At 37.3% G+C, this 17718-nt stretch overlaps 1 protein-coding gene across 50 annotated transcripts in view; it reads right to left on the reverse strand.

The window, feature by feature from the left end:
* The window catches only part of LOC139145784 (RNA-binding protein Musashi homolog 2-like), a 118588-nt gene extending 101882 nt beyond the window's left edge, over nt 1-16706 (reverse strand). For all 50 annotated transcript variants that reach the window (XM_070717113.1, XM_070717116.1, XM_070717106.1 and 47 more), the window contains exons 1-6: nt 16505-16706; nt 16271-16311; nt 15995-16076; nt 15610-15694; nt 14920-14961; nt 12356-12448 (exon numbers count right to left, since the gene is read on the reverse strand). In XM_070717113.1, coding sequence (XP_070573214.1) covers nt 12356-12448; nt 14920-14961; nt 15610-15694; nt 15995-16076; nt 16271-16311; nt 16505-16569 — 408 coding nt within the window. In that variant the 5' untranslated portion in view covers nt 16570-16706. The remainder of the gene's footprint in view (nt 1-12355; nt 12449-14919; nt 14962-15609; nt 15695-15994; nt 16077-16270; nt 16312-16504) is intronic.
* Between the last annotated feature and the right edge of the window lie 1012 nt (nt 16707-17718).

The raw sequence follows: 17718 nt of genomic DNA on the forward strand, positions 1-17718 counted from the left end.
ATCAATTTGTATTTTATGTCATCATTCAATGAAATGGAGACAGCATGAGTGTTATGTGGCGAGTCCAAATGATGTTTGTGGTCACTGGTACATAGATCACTGATCAAGTATTTATTGAGGCAGCGATGACTCATCGCCTTGCAAGTACTTACAAACATGTTGATAGCAGCTACAGGGATCTACAAGCTGCATACCAACACAGGAGAGATGGCCATGCTCTCTCTGTCTCCCAAAGAACAGTTATAGGGAACTACTTGCTTAAGGGGAAATTAACCATTGTCCTCATGCAGTACCGGACATAAAATGAATAGGCCTATTCACTGCATAGTCTTTTACCAAGTAGGACATGTCATTGACCACATGGACACTTTAATTTGCATGCATTGGAAGCAGCTTAGCACACCTAGGCCTCTCAGTTAACCACTACAGAAAGGAATGTCAACATACTGCCATTTACGTCATTCAAAGCAAAAGTATCTTGCAGACATCCATTTGCCTTCCACCACAGAAACAATGGCTGCAAAACCATAGCAATGTGTATATTCTGAATTCTCCAGGCTTTACACAAAGACCTGACTGGAGCCAGCAAGCTTAAGTGCTAACATTGTCAAAATCTCAATCTCTCTCATACTAATATTATCATCCTATCACTTTCCTTCCCTCAGCACTTATTTTATCTTGTAAGTGGAAGCTACATTCTTAAGAAATTCAACTGTGGGAAATGTTCTGAAGAGTATATACTTAATGTGACAATTCAGACGGTTGGCTTAATTCTACAGGATCTTTAAGGTTTGCAAGGCCTCAGGTTCGTTAGACTCTCAAAGGGGGTCTGTAAAACAGAACTGGGTTGCCAGATGTGTAGGGATTGCTAAGCATTATATGGAGTTGCTAGGTTACTTCATCCTCCACGTCAGGTTACAATATGCCGTGTGTGGTTGCAAGATACCACGTCAGGTTACAATATGCCATGTGTGGTTGCAAGATACCATGTCAGGTTACAATATGCCATGTGTGGTTGCAAGATACCACGTCAGGTTACAATATGCCATGTGTGGTTGCAAGATACCATGTCAGGTTACAATATGCCATGTGTGGTTGCAAGATACCACGTCAGGTTACAATATGCCATGTGTGGTTGCAAGATACCATGTCAGGTGTGTGGTTGCAAGATACCATGTCAGGTTACAATATGCCGTGTGTGGTTGCAAGATACCACGTCAGGTTACAATATGCCATGTGTGGTTGCAATATACCACATCAGGTGTGTGGTTGCAAGATACCATGTCAGGTTACAATATGCCATGTGTGGTTGCAAGATACCATGTCAGGTTACAATATGCCATGTGTGGTTGCAAGATACCATGTCAGGTTATAATATGCCATGTGTGGTTGCAAGATACCATGTCAGGTTACAATATGCCATGTGTGGTTGCAAGATACCATGTCAGGTTACAATATGCCGTGTGTGGTTGCAAGATACCATGTCAGGTTATAATATGCCATGTGTGGTTGCAAGATACCATGTCAGGTTACAATATGCCATGTGTGGTTGCAAGATACCACGTCAGGTTACAATATGCCATGTGTGGTTGCAAGATACCATGTCAGGTTACAATATGCCATGTGTGGTGGCAAGATACCATGTCAGGTTACAATATGCCATGTGTGGTGGCAAGATACCATGTCAGGTTACAATATGCAATGTGTGGTTGCAAGATACCACGTCAGGTTACAATATGCCGTGTGTGGTTGCAAGATACCATGTCAGGTTACAATATGCCATGTGTGGTTGCAAGATACCATGTCAGGTTATAATATGCCATGTGTGGTTGCAAGATACCATGTCAGGTTACAATATGCCATGTGTGGTTGCAAGATACCACGTCAGGTTACAATATGCCATGTGCGGTTGCAAGATACCATGTCAGGTTACAATATGCCATGTGTGGTGGCAAGATACCATGTCAGGTTACAATATGCAATGTGTGGTTGCAAGATACCACGTCAGGTTACAATATGCCATGTGTGGTTGCAAGATACCATGTCAGGTTACAATATGCCATGTGTGGTTGCAAGATACCACGTCAGGTTACAATATGCCGTGTGTGGTTGCAAGATACCACGTCAGGTTACAATATGCCTTGTGTGGTTGCAAGATACCATGTCAGGTTACAATATGCCATGTGTGGTTGCAAGATACCACGTCAGGTTACAATATGCCGTGTGTGGTTGCAAGATACCATGTCAGGTTACAATATGCCATGTGTGGTTGCAAGATACCACGTCAGGTTACAATATGCCATGTGTGGTTGCAAGATACCATGTCAGGTTACAATACGCCATGTGTGGTTGTTCATACTGTTTTGACGATCTAATGCTGGGATAATGGAACAGCAAGTACATGTATGCTGAGTTTAGGGCAAATGGGATTGTAAATACCAAGTTCTACTAAACCTATTGTAAAATTTAATAAAGGTTATCCAATGCATACCAGCAAGACTGTATGAAAAATAGTTGAAAAATATCACAGTGTCACGGTTAAACATTGAATGGAAAAGGTGCATAAACATTGCAAGACAGTTCTAAGTCACAGAATCCTTCTAAACAGTGTCAAATATTTGTAAAGTTGAAGGGTTCTTGGAGCCAGAGACACTTTGTGTATGGCTATGTGATAGCAATAGATACATGTAAATAGGAGGTATGAAAGCTCACAAAGCTAGACATGGTCAATGACACATTTTCTACCGACAGTTCTGCAAGACAGTTCTAAAATTCCCCCTATATACTCACTGAACTAGGTTAACTGATGCTCTAATAAACATACTCTATGATTACACTTGCCAATAATCAAATTTTCATCAGTTCATCCACAAAAGTTTGTATTTTTGCCACATTTTTGCAGAGAACACAACAGCTGTAGAAATAACCTTTCGTTACCTCATATGAAATGGCTTTGATTGGTTTCCAGCCAGGGGTATCTCTACATATAAATGTTAACAGCCATTTAAACATGTTTACTGATTGAAAGATTTTTCAAGAGAGAGACAATGGTCATTAGGCTATGGGTAAGTAACATAGTAACTTAAATGTCCCAGTAACTTTGCATTGAGCAAAGTGAAAGTTGACCTCGAACACACCCAAGGTTTAAATCTACACAAGCTGATCATATCGTCCAATCAGGGACTTGGGTTTTGTGGTCATAAAGGCTGACCCAGAGAACTGGAGGTCACTTGTACAGGAAGGAGTATTTTTGTTTGTGAGAATGTGTAAAAAATTTTAAATTCTCTGTGGATGAAACTGTGAATGTTAACCATTGGTGAGAATAATCATTGACTATATTAATAACACAACTGACATACCGGTACCTAATTCAGTAAATTACAGGAGGAATTGATGGACACATAAGCCTTGGTTGTCTACCATGTGTGGTTTCAGAGCTTTCATACCTTCTCTTATATCTCTTGCAAATACTGATGTACATACTAAGGGTAAGCAAAGTGGCTGTGCTGAGGGTGATGAAGAAAATGGAAGGAACCCTTACATGTAAATTTGGGGATTGGATGAAATGGGTATGGCAGCAATTTTTTCCCTCACTGTGACAGCAATTTTTGTCTCTTCTCAGTCCTGCATCAAAATATGTTCTCCCACATGTAGTAGCAATGCAAATATTTCCTATGTTACCAGTATTTTTTATATTTTTCTCTTTTTCCAAAAAAAATCCTCCATCCATCCCCCTACCCTCAAAATCATATGGTTCTTCTCCCCTAGTGTTAAAATGGTACGTATACAATTACAGCCAGCTGCAAAAATCATGAACATGGTCAGACAAACATATGGTAAAGTGAATGGTTTTACCCCATGGGTCTGGCAAAACATGAATATTCATGATAAATGCCGATACCGGTGATGCAAAGTCAAAAGTGGCCATCTTCCCACGAATCGGACACAATTGATATTTACATGGATTGTAACACTTGTTTTCCTCTTTTCAAACCAATACAAAAATCAGAAATATGTATCATTCATGATTATGAGCATTTTCACAAATATTTTTCAAGTATTTAGAGAAAATGGAGGTCAAACTCAAGAGACAACTATGGGCGTAGTAGAGCAACTGTCGATCTCTGTCAGGTGTCATATTACATGGAGACTGTTAAGTAGCATTATAACCCATCTACTATACATATCTATCTTTTACAGTTCTCACACTTACATAGACTTTCCCTTGAATTTGCAATGTCAATGTTGAAACATTTCAACACAATCATATGGAGCACAAGACAGGCAAATTCAGAGCCAGACTAAATTGCTCACCTAAATATCACACAGTAACTTACATTCATGTATTCAAATCAACATTAACTGAATAGCAAAACTTTAATGTTGGTAAAACATCAACAAACCTTAAAACATATATTTTACATCCTAATATTGCTCTGTACTTGTGTATATACTACTTTGCTTCATATCTGGAAACAAAACGCATCGCATGCTGTGTACATCTGCATTATAAAAGTATGAATCAAATTCAAATACAACATGTGTATAGATGGCATTATTGTATTTGGCTTTAATAAAAAAGATGCCATGAATCACATCTCTTTCATAAAAATAGCTGTCTTTGCATTGCCGTGTGGAATGGTGTAGTTCCATTTAGCATGCATCAATACACAGTAGGAGTAACACACAAACTACTCAATGCATTTTCCTGGCTTTGTTTCAATATGAATTTCCATCCTCTACCATGAATAGAAGTCTTTGAAGTGATTACCACTGAAAACACTTGCATCGTACATTTTCTTGCCACAAGAGAGAATGCTTTTCATGTGCCGACAAGATGCAGTAAAATTGAAGTATATTAAAATGCAATTCACATTTTTGTTATCATTGTGGGTGCCCCACTGTCACCGTTGGATGTAATTTTTGCCATTGTACAGAAACACTGTATGAATCTCATTTCAGGGAAAAACAGCAATGGTATTCAAGTATTTTCTGTTTTCACTGTCACTGTAAAGATGAAAGCTTTGATTGTGAAATAAAATTGACTGTAGATTGTTCAAATCAGGACCACTCCAGGCTTGCTCCTTTTAACTACATGCTTTGGAGTTTCCATGAGAGATTTAGCTGTTTCTGTTTCAGTAGCATTTGTATTGTTTGTAAAAACTGAAACACAGTTCAACATTGCATTCAAAGCAATTGTACAGAAGTTGACCATTAGAAACCCATGAAATTAATTCACCCTGCTTATTATGAATTAAATTGTTGTGAGCTATGACCACTGATACATTAGTTGAGTGTCAATCTATTCTCACCAATATATTGCCTATCTAATAAATTGATCAATCATGGTACAACCAACAAAACCTTACATTTAATCTACTTGATTAGTTTATGATAATTTCCTATCTACGTGGAAGACTTTGAACAGTATTATTATTATTCACAATCGACTAACTTCATAAAACCTTTGCAGATTTACTCCACTGGCTCCTTGCAAATTTTATCACACAGTTTCATTGATGATTTTACCATGGAAATAGTATTCTAAACTTCCAAAAATAAATTCCATAATATTTTTATCTCAAGTTATTTCGCATCTATGCCAGATCAAAGGAATTTTTCGTAATCAAATGCAGGGTAAATATGAGAGATTAAAGATAGACTGCAAAACATGAGATGCTCTTTACTCATAAACAGGCAACCTATGGCTATTTTCACTTTAACTGCTTTTGGATTCAGTTCAAACATGTGTTATATTAGAAGCAGTATGTGTATATGGCATGCCATTGTGTGACGTCACAAGGCTGTAATCTACACTCACTGACAGCACATCTAAGCTTTCATTACTTCACTTTTTTCATTCAAGACATTTTTTCTTCTTAACTAACCATAAACACAACATCATTACAAAAGTTTTCATTGACATATAGCATTTATGTACAGAGTTATTGGTTTTGAACTTGAAATGTTCATGTGATTCGTAAGTGTGGGAAGTACAACCTTTCACACGATCTTCACTTAATGTAGTCAAAACATAAATTATCATCTTGTAATTTAGTGTACAAAGCCTATACACTAATGTGAATAACCAAGGATATCTGGAGTAAACAAGACACAAACACAAGCTTCAACAAACACAGGCCAATCCAAACACAGATGTCTGAGAAATGTTGGAGTGGTGGGGCCAGTGAGAGTGGGAGCCCATTACAGAGCAACATAAATGCCTTTACTGCTGGATATGAAAGCTAGTCTTACAGCCTCCTATACACATAGAGTATGTGTTAATATGATATATGGATAGTGTGGTAGAGGTCTTTGACATGCAAAAACAAGCAAGCTAAGAAAAAGGAAATGATTGAGGGTGATGGGTCACATAAAATAGATACACGATATGTTGACCACACCAAGACTACTCAATATAAGCACATCAAACTCCAGTACATGTCAATTTCTGAAAATCAAGATGTTCTTGATCGCCTTTCAGCAATTCAGATATTAATATCTATGTTCAGCAATTCAGATATTAATATCTATGTTCTTCTGAATGGAATCACATGAAATAGACAATCCACCAGTAGGAATCATCCATGCCCTAAAAATTACATGTGTAAACATTTTATCATGCGACATACTTATATTCATTGGGAATTTTCTTTGTGCTTTTATCAAGTTCAATCTTTTTTTAAAATTTCAGGCTGATTTGACAAAATTTACAGAGACATTGTACGTCATGAAGTTAAAATAGGAATGGATCACAGAAGACTTACTAACCACTTCACTCTGGTAATATTTGTTTGCCAGTCTTAATGTTGTACAATATTATTGTGGCACATTAAGAAAAAGATTTCTTGTTCTCTAAGGTAGATTGTACCAGTTTGATATGAATGGTTAATGAAAGGAAAGAAATGGCCTTAGAACATAATATAAACATGTAGATGACGATTTGTTGGATGGAACTGTGAAAGCAGACAAAATGAAGAGAATTGTCATCTCTATAAGTAAAATGTTAAAAGAAATGATGTAGTGGATGAATAACAAAGGAATTATTTGGCATCACATCAAAGTAACCAAAGGGTTTCAACGTATTCCTACAATGTACACCATGGTGTTTTCATCAAGGTTTGTATCAAACAAGTCATCGTTGATGACACAGTCCCCACTTGTTAATGGGTACTTTGCTTACAGGTCCTCAGAGAGGATAGAGTCCTCTTCATTAGGTCTGTGATAAAAATACTTTTGAATAAATTCGCTTGATACATGTCTGAGTTGTAGTTCAGAACATGAAAAAATCGTAATAAAATGGCCACATGTCGGCCATATTGGATCGTATCACAAAACAAATCAATGTGCATATGTATGACATAGGTCAATGTCCTTGTACCAAGTTTGAATAAAATCCGTTGTGATATGCCTGAGTTATGGCTCTGTACATGAAAAAATCGTAACAAAATGGCCGCCTGGTGGCCATATTGGATCGTATCACAAAACAAATTAATGTGCATATCTATGACATTGGTCAATGTCCTTGTACCAGCTTTGAATACAATCGGTTGAAACATGTCTGAGTTATGGCTCTGTACATGAAAAAATCGTAATAAAATAGCCGTCTGGCGGCCATTTTGAATCGTATCACAAAACAAATTGACGTGCATATCTATGACATTGGTCAATGTCCTTGTACCAACTTTGAATAAAATCAGTTGAAACATGCCTGAGTAATGGCTCTGTACATGAAAAAATCGTAATAAAATGGCCGCCTGGCGGCCATATTGAATCGTATCACAAAATAAATCGACGTGTATATGTATGACATAGGTCAATGTCCTTGTACAAAGTTTGAATAAAGTCGGTTGAGATATGCCTGAATTATGGCTCTGTACATGAAAAAATCGTAACAAAATGGCCGCCTGGCGGCCATATTGGATCGTATCACAAAACAAATTAATGTGCATATCTATGACATTGGTCAATGTCCTTGTACCAGCTTTGAATACAATCGGTTGAAACATGTCTGAGTTATGGCTCTGTACATGAAAAAATCGTAATAAAATGGCCACCTGGCGGCCATATTGGATCGTATCAAAAAACAAATTGACGTGCATCTGTATGACATATGAAGTAATCCTTGTACCAAGTTTGAATGAAATCGCTCCAGGCATCTCTGAGATATCTGCGTGAACGGACGGACGGACGCACGCACACACGCACGCACGCACGCACGCACGCACGCACGCACGCACGCACGCACGGACATGACCAAACCTATAAGTCCCCCCGGACGGTGTCCGTGGGGACTAATAAACAACTATTTCTCTCACACTGCTGCTATTGTTTACAATAATATTTGCTGGCAAAAAATAATTGCATTCTATGACTGATTTCTTCTTATGATACCATTGAAGTGAAATCAGATGACAACTATAAACTAACCTAATGTGTATGGTCACATTTCTCTGTCCACAATTATGTTATGTCTGTGTGATAATGGCAAAATTATAGCTAGTATATAGCATAACTATATTCATTATTCACAATGGCCTGTACATGCACAATTTTAGAGTCACTAGTGTAAATACACAGATTGAAATGTCAGCTGAGCAGTATATCAATCAACTTCTGTATCATTATTCAGATTTCTTGGTCCATATTGAGCACAAACTCAATTCTAGCATTCAGTTTGAGAAAAATCACCTTTCAAACATGTCAGCCCAAATTTTCAGTAGATTGTCATAATGATAAAAGCAATAAAGCACACTGTTGACAGGTACACTATTCCGTTTTGATAAATCCATTCAAAATAAACACTTTCTATCACTCAAGCATTTATGTCATGAACTGGTATACCCCTTGCTTGAGATGGTCTTTGCTTAAATATTCCATGACAGATTTTAACATTTGATTGTAACCTAGGGGGCATTTCTCAGCTGTTTCTCATTTGCAATGTTTGTCCATCATGGAATCTTTTTGTGAGAATGCTGAAAAAATTTACTGGGTAAAAATATCAGTAAATTTTTGAGTTTCACTAAAAAACGCTAAGCGATGCATTACCAACAGTAAAACAATAAAAAATTTGTTCAAGTGTTTGATAGTGGAAATATTCTGTAGTGTATACTAAATGGTTAAAAGTTACCTCAGATATTTTGTTTTTGTGTGTTTTCTAACACTTGTATAAGGTCTTTTTGTTGCTTCAGACATGAAGTATTCTTTTTTTGGACAATATTTAAAACCACACATGGATAACATAATGCAAAACCGTTAAAGCTTTGAGTATCATCCTTTCTTTGATGTAAATTGAAGAAAATACACTTGGTGCTACATCATTCCCTGGACACTTGCTCTGAAATAATCTGTACAGATTTTATTCTTCACATCACTGTAAGAGCAGATGATTAATTTTCAAGTATTTAAATAGCCTTCATGATGTAGCAGAATTCTAATTATCAGCCTGCCTCAATCACTGCTGTGATTTGATTCCAATTAAAGTATATACAATAGATATTATCAATCTTTCACATCTAATTACTTTACTATTGTTAAGGATTAAGATTCATTTGCAAGCCGTAGCTGAGCTCAATCATACATCTACTACATCATTAAATTCTACTATACAGACATTGTCCTCTGTAGAATGTTCAAATTTGCAACATCAGGCCTTCACTTTCCATGCTTTGAAACTCCATCCAACCAGACCTCATTCATGTGTCATTTCTTTCTAACACAAACATTCAGAACTCTCAAATTTTCTAAAAGCACATAATTAACAAAAATATACCTCTGTGTTTCTTTACTCTTCAAACAGTCTATCAAAGTATTCCATCAATAAAATAAGAATGAATAAAATACTTGTAACATCTGCAACCATACCAAGATTTATGCTAGATGTACTATTGTCTTATTTTCTTATCAATAATAAGGAATTGCTTCATAGTCTATGTGTACAACCTGAAACCACAAATTTTCAATGAACTCTTCTTGCTATATTCTACTCTAGGAATATGGAGCCACAAGTTCAAATTCATCACCACAGCTCAACAAGGGCATTTCATACTGTACAATGTATAAATACCATAAAAGTGCCGGCAATATCTTTTGAGCATTTCATCTGTCAATGTTTCAATTAAAAATGCTTTTTTGATCAAAATTTATACACATTCTTATGGTGATTATTATCCAATAACGTTGGAGAACAAATAAATTGCGTGAGCGCAAGTAATCTTGATCAACCCATTTTGCTTGTTGCCATGCTCCTACTTTTGAAAATTCTTGTTGGAATGAATCCTTTCAAACACTGAATGTGATATCTAGTTTGTATGATAGACATCTGTGTAATTATTTCATTTTTTGAAAGGCTAAAATTTTCAACAGACAAATGTAATCGAGGACTTGTAGTTTTGATGAGCACAGTGGCTGTACTACAGATGCTGATATATGCTGTGAAGAGCATAGCTTTGTCAGCTGTACATCATTTAGCTCTTTATTCAATGCTTGCACTGTCACACCATAGGGTCATGTGATAGCAAGGTCAAAGGTGACTACTGAGAACAGTATAAGATATATTTGAAGAACATTGAACAGCAATAACTGCTGGGAGTAAATTTGATTCAACACTGTAACTGATACCCGAAAATACTTCATTTTCTGTCACATTAGATGGGCTGTACTATACCATTTACAGTAAAAAAATCATTGTCCTTTTAACTCTAATTTGTCCATGAATAATTACAGTAGTTTGCAACAAATTTGTTATCATGCTTCACTTGTGAACTACCATGATTCTTCTTATGATTTATGCAGTTTTTTTCCCTATTCACAAATGTTCATGCATTCATACATGTACCAATAGACTTGCCCTTTCACTTCTCTCAGATTTTGTACACAGCTTTTGTCAAACTGCCAAGATGGATTGAATAAAATATCATGATTTGCTTTGTTGTAGTTCACTAGTAGCTTAGTTACAGCTAACACTTGAATACTATGGCACGTCTATTCATGTTGATGTTAATCTATAGAGCTTCTTCAAACAAGGTTTTCACTAAAACCAGCATGCTGTGATGACAATGCTACCATCTCTAGAATTCTGTCCATAAGAAAACCAAAAACCTCATTATAAGTTGAACAAATGTTAGAGCAAAGAACTGGGAGTGGTTGAATTGCTTCAAAAGTACAGTATGGCTGCCTATCAGCCATTTTCATCCAGACTATAGTGTTCCTACCTTATAAGAAATGACACAGTGCTTCACTATATGCATTCACCAAGTGACTATAGCGGTCACTGTCAGACTAGCCTCCAGCCGATATCCTAACTTTTCAGCCAAATATTTTGACAGAGGGGAACCTCTAACTTCTAAATACGCTTCATTCTTTTCCAACATTCAACTCTTTCACACGCACCAATCATTTCGTGTCAACAAAAAACCACATTTGTTTATCTTACGTTTGTTCTAGCCTCTCAACACTAAAACTGCATCACAGAGATTTTTGAAATATGACAGAGACATTTTACATCTATGCCATGGTTCATCCTACCTCCACATTTAGTAATAGCTTAGATTTCTTATTAAATTTACTCCTGACAAAATATGCCAAGCTCATGGCATGACCACTTTATGTAAGGTACATGTAGTACCTTTTGATAAAACTGATTTCAGATGCACTCATGTGATATCTGATTTCAGAAACGGGGTGGATTTCAATTTGATACCTTGACAGCAATTGCCCTAATACATCACTTTATAGTTCAGGTTATGACAGTCTCAGGACAGGTTCATGAACAATTCTCTGCCTTGAACATAACTCTCAATAAACCTGGGTAAAAATCATGTTTCCTAAAAATTCTCTGGTGAAGTCAATTATATTGCTATATTTTAAAACACTGAGTTTCATCAGATAGCGTTATTTTTGAATTATGGTGACAATCGATATCATGAAAAAAGACCACTCCACTATACTCAGTATGTAAAGACATGGGTACTTTGCTTGCATGGACAAAGCATAGGAAGACATGTGTCTCACATGTCGTTAGATATCAGACAATTGCATATGTAGATGCAGTTAAGAGAAGTCATTGAAATAGCAATACAGCTGTAATAGCAATACAGTTAAAAAACTCTTTTATAATGAGTTGTCCAAGAAAATTACGGTTTAAATGGTATGGTGAGATGGTCCTACTTTGATGTCCTACATGATGTAGGGTTGGAAATTGGTTTAAGAACACTCATAAGGTATGTTGGAAAGGGGAAATCTTAATTCTATTTATGTTTAACTGGAATTCCAGGAAGAAGAATATATTCCTATTCCTTCACTCATTTCCAAAATATTCAGTGAAACTGAATAATAAGCAGTTATTGCACATTACCTTGCCATAGCTGCTAAAATACTTCTCAATATCTTGAGCTGTTGTGTTGGCCGATAACCCCCCAACAAAGATCTTCTTAGTCCTTGTCACCAACTGTTAAGAGACAAACAAGGACAGAGATTTAAAATACAATGCTGAGTGTCCTACTAAAATTGTAAAAGATCTGCAAGGCTTGATGGAAATCTGAAACAGATGACTCATTTCAGGAAAGCAAAATTCCTAGAAACTGATTTAAAGAGTTTCCATACTAATTACTTTGGGAAAAAATTTGCTTTACAGTACTCAAAGTCAGTTTACCTTTATCAAATGATTGCACAAATGAATCACTACATAAACACAATCATTCATAAAATGCTAACATGCAACTTATCTTACCAGGTATTTGTAAAGCTTACCTAGCTTTGGCATAATCTACCATTCAAATGTCATCAACAGTCATTTCACAAATAATTTATCCAAAGAATGCAAATATACTGAACACTGATATGTGTACATATCATGTGATACTGGACTACTATCATGAATGGACTTATCTTATTTTGTTTTACCCTCAAGCAGACACTATGATGGAAGATATGATAACACTGGTGTAATAGGTTTCACAATGATACCCACAACAATAGCCATCCACTTCACAATCAATAATTGTAACTTAGAAGTGTTAGTCCAAAATTACATATCATCAGCATTACTTTACCACTTGAAACAAACACATGTTCATTAATTCATTTGAAAACCTGACAATCAAGGATTTGATGCGTTTAAATAAGTTTCCCTTGATCAGCTCCAGCCTAATTTGTTGTTTGTGTCAGGTTTACGATACAAAAATATTATGGCTGCCTTGGCATCCTCAGCTAAGGGCAAATCAATAAAACTTTGTTCATTGATAAAGCACAGTTGTTGAAGAGTTGAATGAACCAAGCTGTTAGCAAGGCTGTAAAGAACACAATGGTTGCTAGCAATTCACATGGCACAGTAACAATTGCCATTGTTTTGGACAAAGTATCAAACCACCTTACTCGTAGCAGACTCTCAAATGAAACAAGCAAGCAAAACTAGAAATCAAACTACTTGATGATAAAAATCAACTGTGACATCTGAGACAACACCTCGAAGGGGCCATGGATAATTGAAACATGCACAAGGTAAACACAACTGATTGCATTTCACCTCAACCCCCTCCCCTCTAAACGAAAGTTTGGAAGTGCAAAAATCCAACCAAGCCTCATTCTGTATCAGCATACCTACACTTGGTAATTACATTGCTATGAAATCACGCAAAAGCTACCACCACCCCGTCTAAGATCAATCTTTGTTCAGCACCAACTTGACAATAACACAACCAATAGAATGAAATGAATTGAAACAGAGTATCCAAAATTATTGTTACATTATTTTACACATGCAATGATCTACATGTACATGTATGTCAAAGGAATGCTGGTGTAGTGTCAGTGCTGCACTGACCTGTTACACGCCAAATAATGTAGCAATATTTTGCAATTTAAAAAAACGACATTGCAATATAAAAACCTGTAGTGCAATTTTTTGCGCATGGTAATCAAAATACAGGCAAACCGCCCCCTAAGTGAAGAAGTTGCATTTACCGTGCGCATATTTTAATTATCCATGGCTCCTTCCAATGTACAAAACTAATATGTTGCAAAAGACAAGCTCATTCATTTTATTTTCACTCAATAACTGGCATAAATTTGACATTCAGTGACGGAACAATTGATGAACAACTCAGGAATCATACAGAAAACAGATTTGTAAGAATTTGCTACACAAGTAATGAGGCTGTTTACAGCAATACCAATGCAAACTTCACACTGAATAGACAATTACATCAGCCCCTGATGTAGATTCGCAAAGGTTTTATCATGATGATGGTTTTTGTTCTAAGGAACATTGACAGACAAGTCTACCTGACTGCAGTGGTGCATCATAAAATCTCTTATGCAATATGTAAATCCATTTCAATGGAATTGTGTTCTAGTCTGTCTGTGGTGAACTATGAAAGAGGACAATGCCTGCTTCTATTTGTGTTCATCCATTAATATGAAAATTACACTTAGTATTTTACTGTCATAGAATCAATACAGTGCAAATATAATCCACACAGGAGACAAAAGGCATTGAAAAAAATTACTGAGACATCTGTAAGGCTTCTATTAAAGATCTTACACATGATAAACTGACAAGTTCAACAATTCTTTGACACAGAAAGGAAACTGACCTGTAAGATCTTTAGGGTTTCATTTATCTAGTACCTGCATTTTCATAAATATGATGAAGTAATCAATAATAACATAAGGCACAAATCTGAATGAGTACCAGTTTTCCCTCTGCTATATTGCACCATGTAATATTACAATGAAACAATTCTGTCATGATCACATTTTTGCTGCAGCAAAATTCGATGAACGTGTTTCAAAGCAGAGTGGCATAATACTTTATATGATACTGGTGATGCAAATGTAAAAATGATATGACAAATTTTCCATAACAATGATGGATAACTTAATTGACTATAGTGAAAAACTGTAGTGATTTATTCATACCTTGGGTTGCGACCTTTTAGGAAAAGCCACTTTTGGGTCGATCTGTCAGATAAAGAAGAGATAACATAGCTTATTGTATTGACAAACACTATGGCAGTGGTAAGGTAATGACATAACCAGCAATTAAAGTACAAGAGCAATCTAGTCGCTGATAAAAATGTTGAATACTTGACAGCTTCATTTGATCTACAGATACAAACAAGCAATACAGCCATACTTGCGACTGGTGCTAACTCTAGTTAAGCTAGGTATGCCTCAGTTGTGACGACATCACCACACATACCGACACACTGCTTTGTCGTATCATATGAACCAACAGTACAGTCTATGTGTAGAACGCTATAGCATGTGATGTCAAACGACCAATGCACACTCAGACACACTAAGTTAATCCAAACACAACATGCAAACGTTAATCCTACTGCCTTTTAACTGCCCCAACCACACTTAAAATAAAATGGCCGCCTGGTTTGTTTGAACAACGCAGTGCCACACAAAACGAGCCTTAAAAGTACGAGTATGATTACTTCACTGGCACTATCGTCCTTGGTGTGGGGGCCTTTTAAGGTTTCAGTGCATGCCGTTATTGTTACCACAACATTTGTGTATTTTCTCTGTGACCTGTAAAGTGGAGATGCAAACGGGTCAATACAACCCACGCTAGATGTTCAAAATACTCTAAACACTGACCTTCTTTTGGTCTAACTCATGAGTATGCTGTGCTAACACCTTATCTACGCTGGCGGGATCTCTGAATGTAATGAATCCAAAGCCTCTGTGTAGAGAAAACATTATGTATCGTTAACGGCCGTACTAACCGTAAACTGCTTTCAAAAACTGATACAATGTTACTGCAAATCGGGGTAACGGCCGGCTCATGTTGCTGTTGGACATATCATCAAAAAAAAGTCTCGTGTGCTTTGTTTACAAGTGTGTACAGACGATACTGTGATAATATCTTACGTATTCCACCGCATGAAACGAAAACGCGACGTATCGTCAAAAACAAACAACGGAAGACACAAATGCACATGTATAACGCCGTAAGACGATTTGTTGCCGCTATTCTACTCACCTAGAACGCCTTGTGCTTGGGTCTTTCATAACCATACATTCACTTATCTCGCCAAACTTACTAAAGTGCTCTCTAAGGCCATCTAGATGAGCAAGAGAGAAGGGAAAACAACTTGAGGGTTTTAGGTCATGAGCTGGGGACACAGCGTGGTGACACACATAAACACAACGCACCATGATGAGTATCGTAGACGAGTTTGCCTGGAACAACTTATGACCTGCACAACTTAAAAATCGTTACATTACGAGCAGACCAAATGATTGGAAAATGACGTACCTGGTGATGTCTGCCAGCTTAAACCTCCTATAAACATTTTCCTGCAAATAGATGAAAGGGTACGGGTTAGCAAACGCCATCTTTACAATACACAACGTCAACTAACCATCTACTGTACTCGAGTTAATCGGTCCATCATCGGCCATACTGCACTACAGTGAGCTTCGCAAGTACACCACACTCTCAGTATCACCAAACCTTGCAATTCTAGTCTGATACAGAATTCACACTTACCCTGGGTCATTCGGGATCTCGTTTGACGTTCCTGAGCAGGAGGTTTGCTGGCTTTCGGCCTCCATTTTCTACAGCTACTAAAGCCCGCTAAAAAAGAAGGAGTGCAGAGGAGCTAACGGCGACACGTGGGTACGGCACGGCTTCACTCCGGGATTGGCCCGTCGTGGGTGGGCATTTGGCGCTATTTGGTAAAGGCGCGAACCATTAGTGATTGACAGGCAAGCCGTTGCTTCTGATTGGACCTTAATGCGTTGCGCAGCAACAGGGATCAATTACTGTGACGTCATCAAACCTTCGAATATTTGGCGCTCCTCCCCTTGGCTGCTCATCACTGACAAGTGCCGCCTACTATTTTCTTTCAAGACTCCAGCCCCGAAAACAACTTTTAACCAATCGCCCAACCAGTAAGTGTGACGTTGCAGAAAACCTCAACATCGCTGTCAATCATACCCAGTTCAAACTGCAAACCAGATTTCAATGTAGATAATCAACAATTTACTAGGGGCAATTCGCATGTGGTAGCACAATAGAGAGGAAACACATTGCTATACCTGGTACCGTGAGGGAACATAGACTCTGGAGCGAAACACGTTGTAAACGTGTTCATTAAGATTTAGTTTATCGTTGGTTTGTATTAACTGATTTTATGACTTGTTCCTGACGTACGTTTTCATTCACAGTATTTCTCATTTGCAGTGTGAGCGTTAACTTCGTACCACGCACTATCACCAACTGATACTGAATTTCAGTGCGTTTCGTTTGATGCTATTGCCCTGTCAAATGTATGCATAGGAATTGGGGTAGCAAATGGCTATCGAGATGCTGTAAAACATATTCTTCGGTGTCACGATCCATGTGACAGAGCAGTGTTCAGTAATCACAACATTGCACCAATACTATATGTGGCACACTGATGTGGGCTTGCATCCAGTGTTTGTGATAAGCGCCTGTCAAACACAAATATGCCGTACATACCTGTAAAGCGTCATGCTCAGTGTGCTGTACATGTATGCATTATTATTATTATTATTATTATTATTATAGCATGTAGGCCTAACAGCTCGAAAGGGGACGGTAGTTGCCGCAGTTGTAGAAGTTCTGCAGATATTTGTTTTCCGAGATAAATGGTCGCCGATACGATTGTGAAATGTATTAACTTCGATCATAGACAGTGTCTATGCTTCGATCGTAGATTAAACTGATCTCACATTCCA

Source organism: Ptychodera flava, chromosome 12 (assembly GCF_041260155.1).
Source record: "Ptychodera flava strain L36383 chromosome 12, AS_Pfla_20210202, whole genome shotgun sequence".
Taxonomy (NCBI): domain Eukaryota; kingdom Metazoa; phylum Hemichordata; class Enteropneusta; family Ptychoderidae; genus Ptychodera; species Ptychodera flava.